At 39.3% G+C, this 19,511-nt stretch overlaps 1 protein-coding gene across 9 annotated transcripts in view; it reads right to left on the bottom strand.

Moving 5' to 3' along the window:
- SYCP1 (synaptonemal complex protein 1) overlaps window positions 1-19,511 on the bottom strand; it is a 41,085-nt gene that overhangs the window by 5,184 nt on the left and 16,390 nt on the right. For all 9 annotated transcript variants that reach the window (XM_083444296.1, XM_083444291.1, XM_083444292.1 and 6 more), the window contains exons 14-27: window positions 19,293-19,360; window positions 17,274-17,335; window positions 16,454-16,570; window positions 15,535-15,638; window positions 14,176-14,293; window positions 10,594-10,664; window positions 8,544-8,625; window positions 8,030-8,092; window positions 7,000-7,062; window positions 6,215-6,277; window positions 4,641-4,757; window positions 3,700-3,810; window positions 1,946-2,038; window positions 1,337-1,411 (exon numbers count right to left, since the gene is read on the bottom strand). In XM_083444296.1, the coding sequence (XP_083300422.1) occupies window positions 1,337-1,411; window positions 1,946-2,038; window positions 3,700-3,810; window positions 4,641-4,757; window positions 6,215-6,277; window positions 7,000-7,062; window positions 8,030-8,092; window positions 8,544-8,625; window positions 10,594-10,664; window positions 14,176-14,293; window positions 15,535-15,638; window positions 16,454-16,570; window positions 17,274-17,335; window positions 19,293-19,360 (1,207 nt within the window). The remainder of the gene's footprint in view (window positions 1-1,336; window positions 1,412-1,945; window positions 2,039-3,699; window positions 3,811-4,640; window positions 4,758-6,214; window positions 6,278-6,999; window positions 7,063-8,029; window positions 8,093-8,543; window positions 8,626-10,593; window positions 10,665-14,175; window positions 14,294-15,534; window positions 15,639-16,453; window positions 16,571-17,273; window positions 17,336-19,292; window positions 19,361-19,511) is intronic.

Below are 19,511 nucleotides of genomic sequence, written 5' to 3' on the forward strand. Positions count from 1 at the left end.
CATTGTCAAGCTAGATCAAGTAATTTTTAAGGTCCAAAAAGATATTTCTTTTAATCTTGCCCTGACCTCAATGAGTATATGCTACCTAACATAAAAGTATCACTGCAAATCTGTGGGAAACTAATGAACTAAGTACAGTATTTAGTTTTTGTTTCTGCAATTTCTATGCAATGGTTTCCTGGGTAATTCTCTCTACTGTACCAGAAGTGGCTTACTTGGTGGGATAGCTGCAATGCTAGCTTCTTGACAGCCAGGTTGCTACTGTTTAACAAGAGGGGTAAGGTAGGGTGCAGGAATGCTGGATTGGCTTGACTGGTGCACCTAAACCATGCCAGTTTCCCCATCACCTCAGCTTCCCTCCACTTTCTCATCATAAGCACCAGTGATCCCAAAGCCAAGAAACTTTACAGCTCTACTGCCCCCTAGGCATCCTAATGAACTGGGTAAAAATTGCTTCTAGGGACTTATTTGGACTATCACTTGGGCGCTTAATACAAATTGACAAGTCTGAATTCCATTTCAATCTGAACTCACCCATTTGCTGTCTGGCACAGAGGCACTTTCTTTGTTACCTTTATTTCCTATTACCTCACCATGAGGCAGCAGCAGAGCTAGCCGCTCATGTACTGGGAGCGGCGCACATGCTGTGTACCTGGGGGTGAGGCGAGCCACCTATGGGGGCGGGGTGATCCACCGAGGGGGCAGGGCGATCGGCACAGTGGCACAATCCTCCCAGGGGCCGATAATGGCGCAGCAATACAATCCTCCTGGTGGGGGGCCGATTGCAGCACAGCGGCACAATCTACCCAGTGGGGATTTTGTCACCCCCCTCTCTGTGATGACACCCGGGGCGCACCACACCCACCGCACCACCCTTCTACGCCCCTGCCACATGCTGTTCCAGCAATTTGAAAACTTACTTAGATTTTAACACTTGCTGGATCCAGGAATTGCAGTCTAATAGTCCCCCACTCCTCAAAAAAACTCATAACAGTATGCTTTATGCCAACAGTTTGAACAATTTACTGAACACTACTGTTAATGAAGCTTTTGTGCTTTCATTATTAAAAACAGCTCCTATTTTCCTTCCCTCCCTTTTCCTTCAGGTGTTTAACAAGCATTTGCTTAAGAAAACATTTTTTATAAGACAATGGTTGTCTTAAAAAGGCAAAATCATCATTATTCCTTAGAAGCATATTGCCACTGGGTGTCATTCACTCTTCTTTAGAGCTATTTAAAAAGTAAAAAACAACTCCTAGACATAAGGGAGACATAAAGTAACCCAAATTATTTTCACAGAATTGTGTGCATAAAATTAAAAAACCAGAAGATATACCTTCTCTTCCATTTCTATTTTAAGTTGCTCCTGAAGGGAGGAGAGTTCCTTTTTCTTATTGGAAAGTTCACTTTTCTGAGAATGATAATTAGGTAAAAACTTAGGAGCTCAGACTCTATTTAAAAACTTGTTCACATGCTCAACTTTTTCAGAAAAAAGAGCTTTGCATACATTTAATAAAATTAAAATAAAATTTAACTCAACTTTTCTTTGTTAAAGGATTGCAAAATAAAGTGCCTCTCTCTGCATGGGAGATAGTGATTTGACAGCTACAGTAAAAGCCAAATTATTGAATTCAATTCACCATTAATATATATCTTCATCAGTACTCCTTGTCTCATTTATTTTCATTTCAGTTTGTCCCTCATGTTTCCTATAGATGTACAGGAGTACTATAAATAGTTATAACATTTATAGTACCAAGAAAGTTCTTGGTTTAATTTTGACTCAAAATTGGACAGTGACTTCTAGTTCCCACACAGAAATCCCTCCATTGGATTAAAGAAACGGCAGTGAATCATAATAAAATATAGAAATAGGTACTGATGGGACAGTAATGGATAACCTCTAGCCACACCATGGCTGAAATAGTTTAGGAGGTATTCTTACCAAAGATCCTATTGTTGAGGATACCTCTTGTTCTTTTGTCTTATAGCATTCTAAGATTGCATCTTTTTCTTCAACTGTCTTATCATATTGATGCTGCATAGAGGAGATGGTCATATGTTAATTCACATATAATATTTAACGGCTTATTCTGCCTGCTTGCAGCAGAGGAAGGTGGTAAGCAGCACCAGTCCGTTAGCTCTGCTGAGAGACCAGCTCCAGTTGCTTTCCCTCTCCCTGAACTGTTTTCATTTCAGCTGATAATTAGCAGCATAATATCTGTTTATGCACAAGTCCTAATAGAATTCAATCAGGCTTATTCTGAGTATATAATCCTAGCCTAAAAGAACTACTATGGGTGCTTCCAGATGGGTGTAGATTTTGTCTGATTCCTCCCCTCCACTTTAGTATACATGTATACTTATTTATATGAATATAAGCACTAATTTCACAATGGGAAAAAGATATAAAAAAAGAAAACAAAATATTAAGTATACAAGTGAATGCAAGTGGAGGAAATATCTGAATGAATGCAACACTGGTAAGGAGTCATTATCAAGCCTACCCAGTGGCAGTGAAGGCAGCAAAGAAGGCATACTTTGCTGCCTCCATTGCATCCTCATCATGTTGTCCAGCAGAGCTTTTCCAGGTTGTATGGGCCTTTTACAGGCTGGCTCAAAGGAGCTGATAGAACCAATGGTAGCTCACTGTGACTTGTTTTGCAAAGCATTTTGAGGATAAAATTGCTTGAATCCACCAAGACCTTGACTCTGCTGTTATAGCAGATGAATCTCATGGAGTGTCCAGAGCACAGTCTAGTCCTGTTGTGTTGGATGAGTTTCAGTTGGACAAGGTCCTCGGATCAGTCAGGGTGACCACTTGCGCTCTAGACCCTTGTACTTCTTGGCTGATAAAATCCAGCAGGGAGGGAACAGCTGGCTGGGCCAAGGAGGTGATCAATGCCTCTTTACGAGAGGGGGTGGTCCCTGCCTGTTTGAAGGAGGCAGTGGTAAAACCACTCCTTAAAAAATCTTCCCTGGATTCAGAAAACCTAACAAACTACTGGACAGTTGCTATTCTCCCTTTCTTGGGCAAGGTTCTGGAGCAAGTGATCGCTTGGGGGTTTTTTTATTGGGTTGCTGTTTTTATTTTTATTTTATGTTTTTGATATTTTATGTGAACTGGCCTGAGACCTTTGGGTATAGGGCGGTATAGAAATGAAATAAATAAATAAATACATGTTGAAAGATTAACGGCACATATATTAAGGTAATTTTAATCTGTTTTAGTATTTTAACTTGGATATGTTTTTAAATGTGGTTGTTGTTTTTTCTTGATTTTAATGTTTTACCTTTTGATAGGTTTTATTTTACAATCAAGCAGTGTACAAATTTTATGAAATAAATAAATCAATATAACACCTACACCCCCATCAGATAATACACACAACCAAAATTTCAGACACCCCATTTTTTTTTTGTTATAAACAAATAAATCACTGACACACCAAAGGTAGGCGTGAATTAAATACCTCATGAAAATGCAAATGTTTAAACTGCTACAACTGGAGCTACACTTACTTTTTTGCTGCAGCAGATCTCACTATTTAAAAGTACCTTCTAATATATATAATATAAATAATAGCTCGTATGTTGGAAAATGAAAACCAGTGCAGCAAATATAGCAAGCTCCAGCTCCATCCCACATGGCCCTTCTCTTGATTCTAGCTTGTATGTATAAAAATAAGTTGTGTTTACCTTATGCTTTTCCATAAGTGCTACCATTTCAGTTATTTTGTGCTGACACTGAATGTCGATTTCTTTCTGCTTTGCCACTGCTTCATCAGCTACGAATTTCATTCTCTCTGCCTATTAATATCATACGTGAATGAAATAGTTTAATGAAATACTACTGATATTCAATAATTATATGTGGAACCTATGAGTTTCATTCAGTGGCTGCACAAATGGAACAGACCATCTGAACCAATATGGATAAAAATAAATCATTTTTTAAAGTAACAATAAAGACTAAATTTTAACAAAAAAACCCAAATCTGTTTCTTTTATTATAAAAAGTTGTAGATTCTAAGAGAGTAATTAATCCAACCACCCTAGTTCTAGTTAGTGGATCAAACAGCAGGCTTCGAATGAACAGTGATGCTACACTGGCAAGTGACTGAATCATAACAAAGCTCCTGATCATGGTATAATACTACTGTGCCTTTAATACAGTCTAGGAGGGTAGCACTTATTCTATAGATTTAGCCTTAGTATCTTTTATGCTTGTGAAAGGAACTCCCAGTACTTTGGGAGGCAGGAGAGATCCCTCATCAATCCAAGTTTCATTTCTCTCATCTCAGAAATCAAACACCCACAGCTCAAGATTGTAGGATAAACCTTTCCTTTGGCTGACCAAGGCACAGAGCTTAAAGCTCTTTTTCCATCAGGTTTTCCCAGTGTGAAAGTAGCTTTTAAGCTCTCTACCTGAAAGAAAAACCTGCATTTGATGCTTCCTATTCTCATCCCGAACCATAACATGTGGGGTACATTATGAGTAAGACAGATCAGAGTATGATATACAGAGACTGCTAGGAACTGATAAGCAGATTGATAAATCCCAATCATGTAAATAAAAACGAGTTTAACTTATGCAAATTATGCAAGTTTACAAAATGTAAAAAAACTTGAACATTTACCTCTTTGAAAAGTTTTTCTTCCGCTTCTCTAGCCTTCTCTATTTCATTTTTATAGTTGTCAGTTGTTTCTTTATGCAATTTCGTTATATTTTCCAACTCTAATTGTAATTTATTCACCTGTAAATAAAAATGTTTGACTCAATCACAAAAATCACAAGACTGGCCTATGCAACCTCTAATCTGCTGGATATATTTTAACACAGGCATCCACAACCTGCAGCCCTCCAGATGTTTTGGCCTACAACTCCCATGATCCCTAGCTACAGGACCAGTGGTCAGGGATGATGGGAATTGTAGTCCAAAACATCTGGAGGGGCGAAGGTTGGGGGTGCCTGTTTTAGCATACTGTGAACACCCCTGTCCTTTTTGGGTTTTCCCTTGCAGTGATCCAAAGGAGAAGAAAAGTATTCCCAAATGGACTTTTGAAGTAACTGCAATTGAAACAGCAGTAAGGAGACAGCAACCAGTGAAGCCTTCAAAAAGGAAAGTAGCTCTTATTCTGTTATTAGATGAAGTACTGTATGTTATATTCACAGAGCTCATTTTCTGTACTAAAAGCATATATCAGCAGAGTTTTAGGGAATTAGTAGCAGTGGACCCATATGCAGAATCAGATCTGCTGCCATTTTCCTATGAAAGTGGTGGAGTGCCAAGGAAGATATGAAGTACAGCTTCAATCCCAAGCATCTCTAGGTTCAGTACTAGGCATCTCTAGGCAAGGGCAGAGGAAGGGGTTTGTGGTAGGTGTGGGTCACCCTGGGTGTCACCACTGAGGGGGGTGACAAAATGCCGGGAGGCACTCACTGCAGGGCCTGCAGCACGCCCGAGCCACGCATCTCTCCTGGGAGAGACACGGTGCATACAGGCTCTGTGCTGCCCAAACGGTCCGTCCACTGCCTCCCCCCCCCCCAGCTGTACGGTGGCTGAGTGGGAGGAGGCAGGCAGACTCTGGAGGCCCCGTGGTGTGCCCCACCCCTATGGGCAGCTCGCCCCACCCCTGGGCACGCCACCCCAAGGGCCTGAGCGGCTTCCTCCTAGGTAGGAGTGGGAGATACTCCTGTCTAAAATCCTGGAGAGCCACCTTCAGTTCGTATAGATAACACAGAACTAGATGGACCAATGGTCTGACTCAGTATAAGGCAGCTTCCTATGTCTCTGGTTGCTCTTTTAAAGATGACAAACTGTATCTCCACTTTTCAGAGCCAAGCATGTACAGTACTTGTAATTTAACTGCTCCATATCCCAGTTCTACTGGAAGATCATATCAGGGCAATTTACTTACATGTTGAATGATCTTGGTGCTCTGCTGACTAATCAAACAAGTATTGAAGACATTCCAGAACAAAACTAGAACTTGAAATGGACTATAATTATTATTATTAATTTATTTATTTATACCCCACCCATCTGGCTGGGATTCCCTAGCCACTGACTAGTTCATTCACAATAATGAACATCCAACTCTATGTTCCTATGATCTATGATCTATGATCTTGTAGGTCTTAATTCTTCAAGTTTTATATTTCTTTTCTCTACAACTATTATTGAAATGACATAGAAATCAAATATCTTACTTTTTCTTCCGTAATACTTAATTGCTTGCTCTCTGCTGCAACTTTCTTTCGCAAAGCCTTGTTCTGTTAACAAGTAAGGTTTTATATTTACGAAATTAAAGTTATATTGTGATTTTCTGCTACTAAAGCTATGATACATAATAAGCAAATTGAGCCAGTAAAAATATTCAGTTATTTTGTCTTTATTTTTTCCCAACAATGTGGACACGCACACACACACACATATATTGGTGTACTGAATTCTGAGAAAATTCATAAAGACTGCGGGTAAAGGTAAAGGTAAAGGTACCCCTGCCCGTACGGGCCAGTCTTGACAGACTCTAGGGTTGTGCGCCCATCTCACTCAAAGAGGCCAAGGGCCAGCGCTGTCCGAAGACACTTCCGGGTCACGTGGCCAGCGTGACGAAGCTGCTCTGGCGAGCCAGAGCTGCACACGGAACGCCGTTTACCTTCCCGCTAGTAAGCGGTCCCTATTTATCTACTTGCACCCGAGAGTGCTTTCGAACTGCTAGGTTGGCAGGCGCTGGGACCGAGCAACGGAAGCGCACCCCGCCACGGGGATTCGAACCGCCGACCTCTTGATCGGCAAGCCCTAGGCGCTGAGGCTTTAACCCACAGCGCCACCCGCGGGTAGCCAACCACATATGACTGTAAAAGGCCAGCAGTTCTACTCTATGCTACCAGAAGTTGTTTGAGGGTCCTTCCTGGTACCCTGGTATACAATAACATTTTATAAATGATATAATTCTATATCTATATTTTTATAACTCTAAAACAGTACTTACATCTTGCTGCAATTCTTCAATATTCCTGGATTTTGTTTCAATTTGTTTCTTTAAACTGTTAATCTAAAAATTGATAAAAATATATTTCAAACAATAAGATACCAAATGAGTACTTAATGATCACTTTACTTTTGTTAAAACATCTGACAAACATGTACGCTACTGATGTTCTGTTTGTTTGTTTCTACCTTGTTCTAATAACTTCAATAAAAATGATTTTTTAAAGAAAACACAGGTAGATATTACAATATTAATTTTAGTTGGAATTATTTTGTTAGAACAAATCCTTTTGCATAGAATTTACTCATGAGCTTGCTAAGCTTGCTGTTGTGAACAGTTATCTCTTTATAAATCCACTGAAGTAAACATGGCATATATAGGCAGGATTGTAACCTAGAGTAGTTGTGCTAAGATTATTTTAATTTGTATTTAAGTATGTGCATAAAATAATTTGCTTACCTGTAACTACTTTCTGAGACATGTACATCTATAAGTTATCTTAAGGTAAAGGTAAAGGTACCCCTGCCCGTACGGGCCAGTCGTGTCCGACTCTAGGGTTGTGCACCCATCTCACTTAAGAGGCTGGGGGCCAGCGCTGTCCGGAGACATTTCCGGGTCACGTGGCCAGCGTGACGAAGCTGCTCTGGCGAGCCGGCACCAGCACAGCACACGGAAACGGTCCCTATTTATCTACTTGCACTTAAGAGTGCTTTCGAACTGCTAGGTGGGCAGGAGCTGGGACCGAACGACGGGAGCTCACCCTGCCGTGGGGATTCGAACTGCCGACCATGCGATCAGCAAGCCCTAGGCCCTGAGGTTTTACCCACAGCGCCGCCCGCGTCCCTTATAAGTTATCTTAATAATCATTAAACTATGAAATCATTAAAAATGAAATGATAAACCAGTAATGATTGCAACAAGCATTTCAGTTATGCATATGCTTTTTTCCTATGTAAATATTGTTCCTGAAAAACTAAAACATTGTAGAATAAAGCATTGAACAAACATGAAGTAAATTATATTTTCATACCTTGCTTTCAAATGTTTTAAGTTGCTTTTCCTTTTTAGAAATTTCATTTTCAATGTTTCGAACCTGAAATTATATTGTAAAATCTGACAAATTTTTTTAATGATAATATTTTCATAATTTAAAATCCTGCCTTTTACTGCCTTTAAGCGTACCAAAAAACCTCACATCCAGCTTTCAATATAATACTTTATCTATACAGAAAGTAATCACAATTATTGAAAAAGGTATAAACAAGATTCCTGAATTGCATTAATTTATGATCAAGAACAATCACACGTAACACACACATATATGAACTGGAGGTTAACCTTCGGTTAGCCATCCCTGATGTAGATAGTAAGGGGCTTATCCTAACCCTCCTGCTCTTGCCAAGTAACATTAAAAGGAACATTTGTTTCTTACATTGTTATAATTAATTAATGTTCCTACATTGTAAGCTTTATAATAAATAAATAAAAATTTAGCTCATCAGTTTACAATTAAAATATTTACATAAGAAGGACCAATATCATACATTGTCTTCACTTTCATCAAGTTTGCTTTTTGCCTCTTCATTTTTCTTTTTCATCTCTTCTTTTAGGCACTTTAATTCATTGCTACATGGCAAATTAACAGAAAGGGTTATTACAGTTAACAAATAGCTGACTAAATATATAGAACAGAAAAAGTGGCTTTATTGACTCTAAGTCCGATGTTATTGAGGTATGATCCTGTGAAAGTTTGAAGAACTGTCTGGTAATAAGAGCTGTTTGACAATAGAACAGACAATAGAAGATGATGGATTCTTCATTGTTGGTTTTAAAGCAGAGTCATGGACACTTTCATTGAGATTCCTGCATTGCAGGGGATTGGACTACATGACCCTCATCATTCCTTCCAACTATACAATTCTATTATTCTATGATTCTACTTTCCTTCCTATATGGACATCCTTTTCCATGGCAAGTTCTTTCCATTGCCCCCGTCCCACCTATTGGTTCTTTGAACTAAGCCCCCCCCCCCCGAAAAAAAAACAACTTCGCAGGCTATGTTTGGTGTTGGGAATTTTGGCCCTCCAGATATTGCTGACCTGCAACTCCCATCATCCCTGGCCATTGCCCATGCTTGCTGTGACTGATGGAAGTTGTAGTTCATCAACATCTGCAGAGCCAAAAGTTCCCCTAATGCTCGCTTTCAAAGGAGAAGCAAGCATTAGAAACCTCTAAATTCTTGTCTGACTCAAATCAAAATCTGAGCCAGAAGACTTCCTGACTGATTCCTTCTTTGCAGATCTGATCCTAGAGAACATCATGGGGAGGTGGGGTAAAAGTCCACAGGGAACCCTTTTACCCCAGAAAGGGTGCGTGGAATTTTGCCCAGTAAATTTAGACTGTGTACCTAACATACCTTTAAACCACAAACACATTTTTTCCTCAAAGAATTATAGGTAGTGTAGTTTACTACTTACAGAATTATAATACCCAGAAACCCTTAACAAATGCTGAGAATTCTTTGAAGGAAAGAATGTGCTTCAGATGTGTTTAAAGGTATAGTATATACACAGCCTCAGTTTCCCCTAAGCCAACTATTAAAAGCTTCTACATAGCAAGGCAATGATGTGATCAGAATAGAGCCCAACCCAGTTAACCCCTCATCAACCTACGAAAATGTCTCTTTTCATTTTGCTACATACTGCATTAAAGAACTGAGATGGGCTTTTCCCTCTAGCAGCAGGGTGTTTTTTTGTGGAACAGCCTTTGAAAGTAATACAATGTTTCAGGGAGGTGGTCTTATTTTCAATGTCTCAGACAATGAATCAATTGTTTTGATAATAATTTGATTCATTTTTGGTGAAGAAATCTAGTGCCCAGTGATGGATACAAGGGTTCAACTGGACAAGGCCCATTATTTAATAAGCTATAATTAATCTTTACACCTATTTCATTTCCACATTTTAAATGTTAGGGTAAATTAAATTGATTTGAAAATTTTAAAACTTTTAGTAACAGCTAAGAACTGATTCTGAATAATGCACTAATTTCAAACTGATCTATGTCAGTTAAGTTTGACAAAAGAGGCATTAGTATGTAAGAATAAAGACAATGGGCTGAGTCCAGATTTAACCTGCACTTTAAAGCTCAGTTGGAGCAAATGGCAATCTGTGGGAAACCCAAACTGATGTTTGCTCTGACTGAGAGGATTTTTGTGGGGAGAGTTTCAGGGCAAAAACAACAACAACATTCAGATACGGAGCTTTTAGTCATGGACCTGTGCTTGGAAAGAGTGAGGCAAAGGCTATGTATGGATAAGCCATTAGTTGCACTTAGTTCCTAAGAAAGTCAATGGGCCTTAAGTCATGACTGACTGGATCCATCAATTTCAATAGGACTTGAACTATCTTACAAAGCAATCCTAACCAAGTCTAGTCAGATGTAAGGCCTGCTGAATTCAAAGGGGTTCACTCCCAGGTTAGTAAGGTTAGGATTGCAGTAAGAACCTAATACTGTGAAATTACAATATAAACTGAAAATATTCTATAGTAAAACATTCTATAATATAGTGAAAAGATTCTCATTTTTTCTTGCCTTAACTGGACGTTTGTTTCTTTTAGGTTTTGTATTTGCTTTTCAGCTTTTTCTCCAATCTTTTTATTGTCCTGAACAAAATTCAAAGCAATCTGTTACTGAAAATAGGTGTGATATGCATGGAACTTTATATACTAATATAAAAAGGGCAACAAATGGAACATTTACCTTGGATAGCCCACTGCCACAAATAAATTTCACAATATAATATGCAAACATAGTAAAAATGTGAATGCAATATAGAATATGCAATACAGAAAGCAACAAGGGTGTGAGCGCCATCTTCTGATTTTCTGAAGAGAATGGGTTGCTACTGAAGGGAGAGGCAGAAGTCACAAAGTGTTTCCAATTCAGATTCTAGATGCCCAGGGGAATGCCATGGGAAGGACCAACTTTGGTAAGAACTTTTGATGAGCTGTTCCTGTTTACACACTTGTATAACCTGGGTGGATAGATAATGATGTATGTTGCCACTGAAATGCCAGATTGGTTGTAAATATTGCATTTTGACTGTTGGGAAGTACATAATGAGCACAGTGGGGTATGGTGGACGAAGCATGGTGAGGTGGAGGGTATTGGCATTAGGTTTCTGGAAGGGGAAGGTATTACAGTATATGGTAAAGTATAGGTATCATAAAAAATAGAGAGGGGGATTGGCTGTAGGCTGCTCCCTCTACCTTGCAGCCAAGTAACTGGTGATTTGGTGATTGGTGGAACTGTTATTCAATGCCAGGTACATAATAAGTCCATCCTCACCTATAATTTAATTATGGATGAGAGAGCTGAATTTGCTCGTATAAGCAAGACCTGGTTGGTAAGCTGGGTGGAGTAGATTTGACAAAGTTATTCTCACCCTGACACACACACCTCTAGGTATTCTAAGTACAGCACCAACCAAGGCTGAAGGACTAGGGGTTGAGAGTTTCTATGGTCCATCTCTTCTGCTTAGAAAACCCTGTTTGCCTTGCAGTGCATCCTGAGGGATACTACCTGTTGTTAGGTCAACAGGACTGGGGTTGCAGATGGTGAACCTACTGCCTCCCTGATTGAGCTCATTCAAAACACTACCCAACCCTTTGTCATGTATATGCAAAACTGATAACAATACAAACAATATAACAGACTGTATGTAACTATATAATTTTTTTTTCAAGTGCAATTCAACATATCATATCAAAATATGTGGTTCTATAGAACAACTTATCATATAAACGAAACATATTGTGAGAAATTAAAGTCCAGCAGATTGACCAGGAAAAACAATCTATTCAGTTCTTATATTAGCAATATCCACTGTGTGGAATTCTTATATCAATCTTGTAGTGTTCCACGTGAAAATGCTTTTAAGAATTCTAGCTTTCCTTGTATGCAGGTATCAGACGAAGAACTTAGAAGAATGGCACATACAGAAAATAAGACAAGGATTCCAGGATAATTCCTTGTTTCACCTAACCGGGCTTCATCAGCTGTGCATACTCTGGATTATATAAACAAACATAATGAGATGTCTATAGAACCATATATTTTGATATGATATGTTGAATCACACTTGAAAAATAATTTATATAGTTACATACAGCCTGTTACGTTGTTTGTGTTGTTATCCCTGATTGAGCTGGCAGAAGTGGTCTCAACCGTGGTGCAGACAGTGGTTCTGGATGACTTCAACATTCACACAGAGGTTGCCTAGCTTGGACCAGCTCAATACTTCAAGGCCTCCATGACATCTATGGAGCTGTTTCAAGTTGTCTTGGGCCAATACACAGTACATGCTTGGTATACTATTTACTTCAGGGCAAGTTAAGAATAGTTTGGATAGTGGAAGAATAGAGCTGACCCATTTGTTATGACTAGACCTCTATCTGATAAAGTTTGGACTTAGGACACCAGCCCTTTATGTAGAGGTAGGAGATTTATTTGGATGGTTCATCCCTGGAGATTTGTGGAATCTGATAAATATTCCAGTAGCAACAGTTGATGATCCTGTGAAAATCCTTGCATCATTTTGGTACAGTGAGATGAGGAGGGCTATTGGCATGATAGTTCTGGACTACCCCACTCCAACACTGGGTAGCTCATTGTGCTCCTTGGTTTTCATCTGAGTAATGAGCAATGAAACAGGTTGGATGAGGGCTAGAGAGTAAGTGATGTAAGATTCAGTGTGAAGCCAATAAAACTCTGGTTAGAGCAAATAACCGCCTCTACCATATAGCAGTTGTCAGCAAAAAAGAACCATTGATGCCTCCATGTCCTCAAGTAGTCACTCAACAGAGCTCTTTTGTGTGGTAAAAAAGTTGGTATCACCTGTCCCTGTTAATAGGACACTGAAACAGTCAAAGCCTTTGCTATGGTCATTTCGCTAGGCACTTTGAGGCCAAAATCTATCATCTTCATGCTGATCTTGATGCCAGTGATAATATAGTCTCTGGTGAGGAATCCAGTAGGCTATTTTATTCAATTCTATATATAGAATATATATCATTTGATATATCATTTCCAGTTATTGAGGCCTGATGTGGACAATCTCATTTTGTCCTTCCATCCCATTTCTTACTGTTTCAGTGCTTGCCCATCCTGGCTTGTTCGTGAAAATTTGGTGAGTGAGACAAGGTGGATTCAGTGGGTGGTTAAAGCGTTCTTGTGTTGGGCAGTCCTCACCACCTTGAAGGAGGCAATGGTGTGTTCACTCCTGGAAAAAACTTTCGTGGACCCTGAGGTACTTGATAACTACTGCCCAGTTGCTCATACCGGGGGGGGGGGGATGCTCAAGACGGTGGTGCCAGTTCAACTACAGACCTTTTTGGGAAGAAATTGATTATATGGACCATTGCAATCTGGGTTTAGGCCTGGTTTGGCAGAGAATTAGCCTTGGTCACCTGGACAAATGACAATCTCCAGAGGAGGGACAGACACAGTGCAACCATATTGCTTCTGCTGGATCTCCCAGCAACTTTTAGTATCACTGATCATGGTATCCTCCTGAAGAGTATTTGTGAATTGGTGGTTAGGAGCATTGTTCCACATAGCTCCATTCCTTCTTGCATAGCCAGTCTCCAATGATAGCACAGGGGCTATGTGCCTATACCCTGGCAACTCAGTAACAGGGTGCCAAAAGGCACTGTTGCATGCCTAATGTTATTTAACGACTATTTGAAGCCATTGGGGTGGGCCCAGTGTGGTGTGTTGTGTCCCTTGCTGGGCACATATCACAGCAGGCCTAAGGGATGTGCTCTGGCTGCCTCTTGGCCATCCATCTCTGTTCTGGCTAGCTGTTACCCATCCAAATCTTTCTTTTCTTGATACTTACATATAAAGTCCTAAACAACTCTGAATCACATTAGTGAAATACCAACGTCTCCTACATTGCCAGGTAAAACTGTCAACAAATGGAACTCAGTTAACTGCAATATTGTTTAATGGTGTTACTATAATTATTTTAATTATGGATGTCTACATTTTAACATTTGTGGAATCATAAGCAGCGTATAAAATATAAAAAAATAAGTCAATTTTGGCATTAAACAATATAAAAACAAATCATAACCATATTTCATTATTACAATGAAAAAAAGGAAAACCTGCCTTAAGATCTCCTTGAAGCTTTTTAAAATCAATAACTATATTATTTTTCTCTGTTACAATGCATTCTTTGTCCAATAAAAGTCTACTCAAATCCAGGCTTAGTTGCTCATTCTTTAATCTATTAGAATAATAAAGAAATATTAGAAATAATGATTTTATATTTACTTCTCAAGTGTGTGATTATTGACACAATCCATACATTGGGTGGTATTCAACAAAGTGCTTCTACTAGTTCAATGATTTCCACTTGTGCAATGGAACTTCTGCCTCTCCTCTCCCCCCCCCCCCATCCCACTCCTGTATTAGCAAAAGCGCTTCATCAGATACCACCTACCGTTAAATAGTTTCATAGAGAGAGGTTAATACAATGCTACTATTCAGTGAAATCAGTAGGCTGGATTGTGTCCTACTGTCTGTTTTTAGCTTGCATCAGATAGAATAATGTGAACATTTTATTTTTATTTAGACATTATTTGTATATAAATAAAAACAGTATTAATGTGAACTGGAATGTATAGAAGAAATTTAATGTGTAGTGATGTCAATGTAGGTTTTGTATCTACAAAATTGTCTGCTTGGGGACAGAGCTCCTGGATCTACTACTATCAATGGAGGCACACTTCAGTGACTTTCTACCATCTTTGCCTGGTAGCCCAGCTAAGTTCCTATCTGGATAGGATACCTGGCTTCAGTAATCTCGGGTCAAGTGACCTATAGATTAAATTAGTGCATTGCACTATATGTGGGGCTGCATTTAAAGACAACTTGGAAACCACAGCTGATGCAGAATGCAGCAGCAAGCGAGTTAACAGGAACAATGCAGAATAAGCATATACTGTAATACCAGCTCTGGCACATCTTCACTGACTGCAACATGAACATATTAGGACCCTGTGTTCATCACCTGAGTCCTTCTCCGTGTGCCACCTCTGAAAAAAGTTCAGAGGGTGGTGACAAGGGAAAGGGCCTTTTTGGATGTGGTCCATGTCTATGGAATGCTTTACCCAACAAGGTCCACTTGGCACCAACATTAACATCCTTTCAGAGCCATGTTTAAATGTACCTCTTCTCCCAAAATTCTAAGGGGATATGATTATCATGCTTATTGCAGCTTCTGTACATATGCATGGGATGGTATTAGTTTACATGGTCAAATGTGATGGGGTTTTTTAAAACTGTGCAAGTTGCCAAGAGAACTTTTTTATTATGTGACAAACTTAAATAATAAATAGTAATAATAAAAATAAAACAATTTTTGTTAGGGTATTAAAAGTCATACTTCACTAAAAACAAAACATGAAATGAAATAGCCTTTCATAAGCAACGTTTTGCTAGTTTTTATGTATAATAAGAACATACTTTTCTTTTTCGAGCTCTGCTGTCACTGCTGTAAGCTGCGCTAAGCAATTTTGTTTATTTTCAAATGCTCTAGATAACTCCATTTCCAAGTCATACATTTTTTTCTGCAGATAAAAAAAGTATAAAAGAATTTGCACTTTACACCTACTGTGTCCAACAACTTCAATGAAACAGGTTGTGTTATATTAGTTGAAGTTTTCCCACAGCAGACAGGGCAGTTTAGAAAAGTGTGAAAACTGAAGGATACCTGCTTAAAATGTGGATGGAATGAAATCCTTGAGTAGCATTAGTTCATGCACCCCACATCTCCATTCATTTCTCCCTCTATACATGGTCAAGATATGGGCAGTTTGGAGCTCAAGTAACTTGACAGTGAGTTAGATTGAGCACACAGATCTCCCACTCTCTGGGTTGCCCTGGCCACTACCATGTGTGCACATGCTAAGAACAGGAAACAGGGCTCTGCAAGCCCCATGGTGCTCTGTATGAGTTTTATGCTCAGAGCATGATCCAGCGAAACAGTGCAATTCAAATCCCAAACATACCAGGATGAAAGAGGGTCTGGAGCTTTCTTGGTTCAGCCAAGCTGTGTCAGCATGAGTCCCTTACCCTGGCTGAGCCAGAGATACACCAGCATAAGTTCTTCACCACAGCTCAGTTGTGGTGTAGTTCCGCAAAAAGGAGCATTCCAGGATATGGCAGGGCATGAAGACACTTACCGTAACACCTATTCCAAACCCCTTTCAAAGTGGTCACATGATCTAGCAACTTCAGTCATAACTGAGGTTATACGACTCCCCATCAATTGATCATTATCCCACACTTTCTCATGCATTTCCCATCACTTTCCTTTTGTCTGATTTTTTGTTAAGTGGGTTTGCTGCACAAAACAACAACAAAGAAAATTAAACAAGCTAACCTGAATAGTAGAGTCATCAGCAGTTCTAGATTCCTTTTCCTTTATTAATTGATTTTTTTCTGACTGTGCATACTCCAACTGGTTCTTCAAATCTTTTTGAACTTTGATTGAACTTTCCTAAATAATACAGATATTTTAAAACCATATAGTAATAATATATTTTAAATACCAATTATGTTTAACACAAAGAAGACAATGATGATTGTGAACTTGGATAATGGCCTGAGATTATAAAATTGTAGGCAATATATACTTGGATCACAATCAATGGAGAGTTGAACATAGGACAAGTATGCTTTACTATGTGTATGAATGGTTCTTGTGTATTTTGGTAATTAAAATAAATTGGTAGAGGTTTGAAGAATTAATCCACAGTATAATGAAGGGACGCGGGTGGCGCTGTGGGTTAAAGCCTCAGTGCCTAGGGCTTGCCGATCGAAAGGTCGGCGGTTCGAATCCCCGCGGCGGGGTGCGCTCCCGCTGTTTGGTCCCAGCGCCTGCCAACCTAGCAGTTTGAAAGCACCCCTGGGTGCAAGTAGATAAATAGGGACCGCTTACTAGCGGGAAGGTAAACGGCGTTTCTGTGTGTGGCTCTGGCTCGCCAGAGCAGCGATGTCACGCTGGTCACGTGACCCGGAAGTGTCTTCGGACAGCGCTGGCCCTTGGCCTCTTTGAGTGAGATGGGCGCACAACCCTAGAGTCTGTCAAGACTGGCCCGTACGGGCAGGGGTACCTTTACCTTTACCTTTACCTATAATGAAGGAAATGAAACTTTTAATAAGACTAACTGGTGAAGTGTAGTAAATAAGAGGTCCCTTACCAAGGCTATTTCCATTTCTTCAAGTTGTTTTTCTTTATCATTTTTCAGTTTGACCATTGTTTCTGCAACAAATATAAATGCAAATAATACAAAATAATACATTCTTTGTTGAGAAGTCGCATATATTATTTGCTTTTAAGTTCAACTCAGCAAGTTACTGAAGTTATCTCAAATGTGTTGTGGGATCAGTTTGTTAATAGAACAGATGCTGTGGAAAGACTACTGTAAACTATACTCTTGATCATGTGCCTTCTTGACTTGTGCCTGATATTTTTTTACTGTGTGTACATATCTGTATCTATTTTATTATACTGTTTTAATGTTGTATTTTTGTAAACTGTTCACACATTTTAAGTATTAAGTAGTTTAGAAATGCTTTTATATAAATAAAATAATAAGTATTGAGCAATAGCCAATGATAAGTGGAGCAGACCCTTTAAGAGCATCCTTTGTATTTTTAAAATGTTTTAAATGTACACCCAAAAATAAAAGTACAAGCACCAATGAGTCAGGATCTGCAGGGGCAAAAATGGCTCCAAATCAAGTTTACAGACTGACATTATACAGTTGGATTTTTTAAAACAAACACAACACCTGATATTTACTTTGAACCATATTGTTAAGTTGTGGGTGAACATATCAGATGACACAGCAATTCTTCAGACAGCTCTTGTTTATTCACAGGCCAGAACAGAACTGAGCTGAAGAGTTCAGCCAACCTTCTTATATACAGTGGTACCTCAGGTTAAGTACTTAATTCTTTCCGGAGGTCCGTACTTAACCTGAAACTGTTCTTAACCTGAAGCACCACTTTGGCTAATGGGGCCTCCTGCTGCCGCCGTGCCGCCGGAGCACGATTTCTGTTCTCATCCTGAAGCAAAGTTCTTAACCTGAAGCACTATTTCTGGGTTAGCGGAATCTGTAACCTGAAGCATATGTAACCTGAGGTACCACTGTAGAGTTCAACTACAACACAACAGTAACAACTTTCTGTAACTATCCAATCACTGAGAGTCACTTTCAATTCCTTATTTGCATATGTGGACCTGAGTGAAAACTATCTACAGTATCCCCCTGCTGGCCCAGGGTGAGAACTTCAGTACATAACATATATCTGCTAACATGAATCTAAATCTACCTGCAAAATAAAGATGATATCAATCTGCACAAAGAGGGTATAGACACCAATTTTTAGGGCCTCATTCCCCACTCCATCAATTTTGTTTGTGCCTCAGACTATCCAAGCCTGAAGTTCAGCTCTATTAGGCCCCTCTGAGGGCCAGTTTTCATCAGGACCACAATGTGCTGAGATGTTGTTACAGCATGAGACTCTTAATCTCAGGCTCATGGGTTCTAGCCCCACATTGGGTGAAAGATTCCTGCATTGCAGGGGGTTGGGCTAAAAGACACTTGTGGTCCCTTCCAACTCTACAAGTCTGTGCCCTATCTCTCTCCTGCTTCCAGTCCTAGCAGATAAAATTCTCTAACAAAGACTTCCCTCCTAGAGCTAATAGGAAGTGTGCGAGTGGATTTTTCAATGAGGCATGGTGGGGGAGGAAAGAATTAAACCTCCCCTCCCTGCATGCTGAAATCAAGGCAAAAATCAGTTCCCCAGAACCATCTATTTACTCCCCTCCGACCCCAACCAATGTGATTACCAATGCTGCATTTAGCATCATGTTTGGCCCCAACACAGAGCCACTGATACTCAAAAATGAAAGATAGAATTACTTGGTTTCCCTGGAAAGAAATCACTGTGTATTGAAAAGAAAGAATATTAAAACTTCCTACCTAAGAGAAAGAGAAGGATTAGCAGGAAAAAAATTGCGAACCATCATTATTGATTCTAAACAACTGGCTCCTTCTTTCTTGCCTAACAAAGGAAACAATAACTGCTACACCACTGAATTACCATAATGAACACAGGACTTAGATGAATATTCATATAATAGAACTATCACTGCTAATAATAATAATTAGTTAAAAAAACAACACAGTACCTCTATTTCATCAACATACCTAATTCAGCTGATTTCTTTTGCAGTTCCAAAACCAATATATCTGAATCATCCCTGAGTTCCTTCTGTCTATTAAATTCATTGAAAACATTCAGCGTATGATTTAATAAGAAATGAAAAATTGATTAAATCAGCAAATCATATAGCGATGAACTTGGGAGAGAAACATATTTGTATAACTGTTAAGACACATATATTTACTGCTTGAAATGCCTATTAA

Source organism: Podarcis tiliguerta (genome assembly GCF_965153285.1).
Source record: "Podarcis tiliguerta genome assembly, chromosome: 6".
Lineage (NCBI taxonomy): Eukaryota > Metazoa > Chordata > Lepidosauria > Squamata > Lacertidae > Podarcis > Podarcis tiliguerta.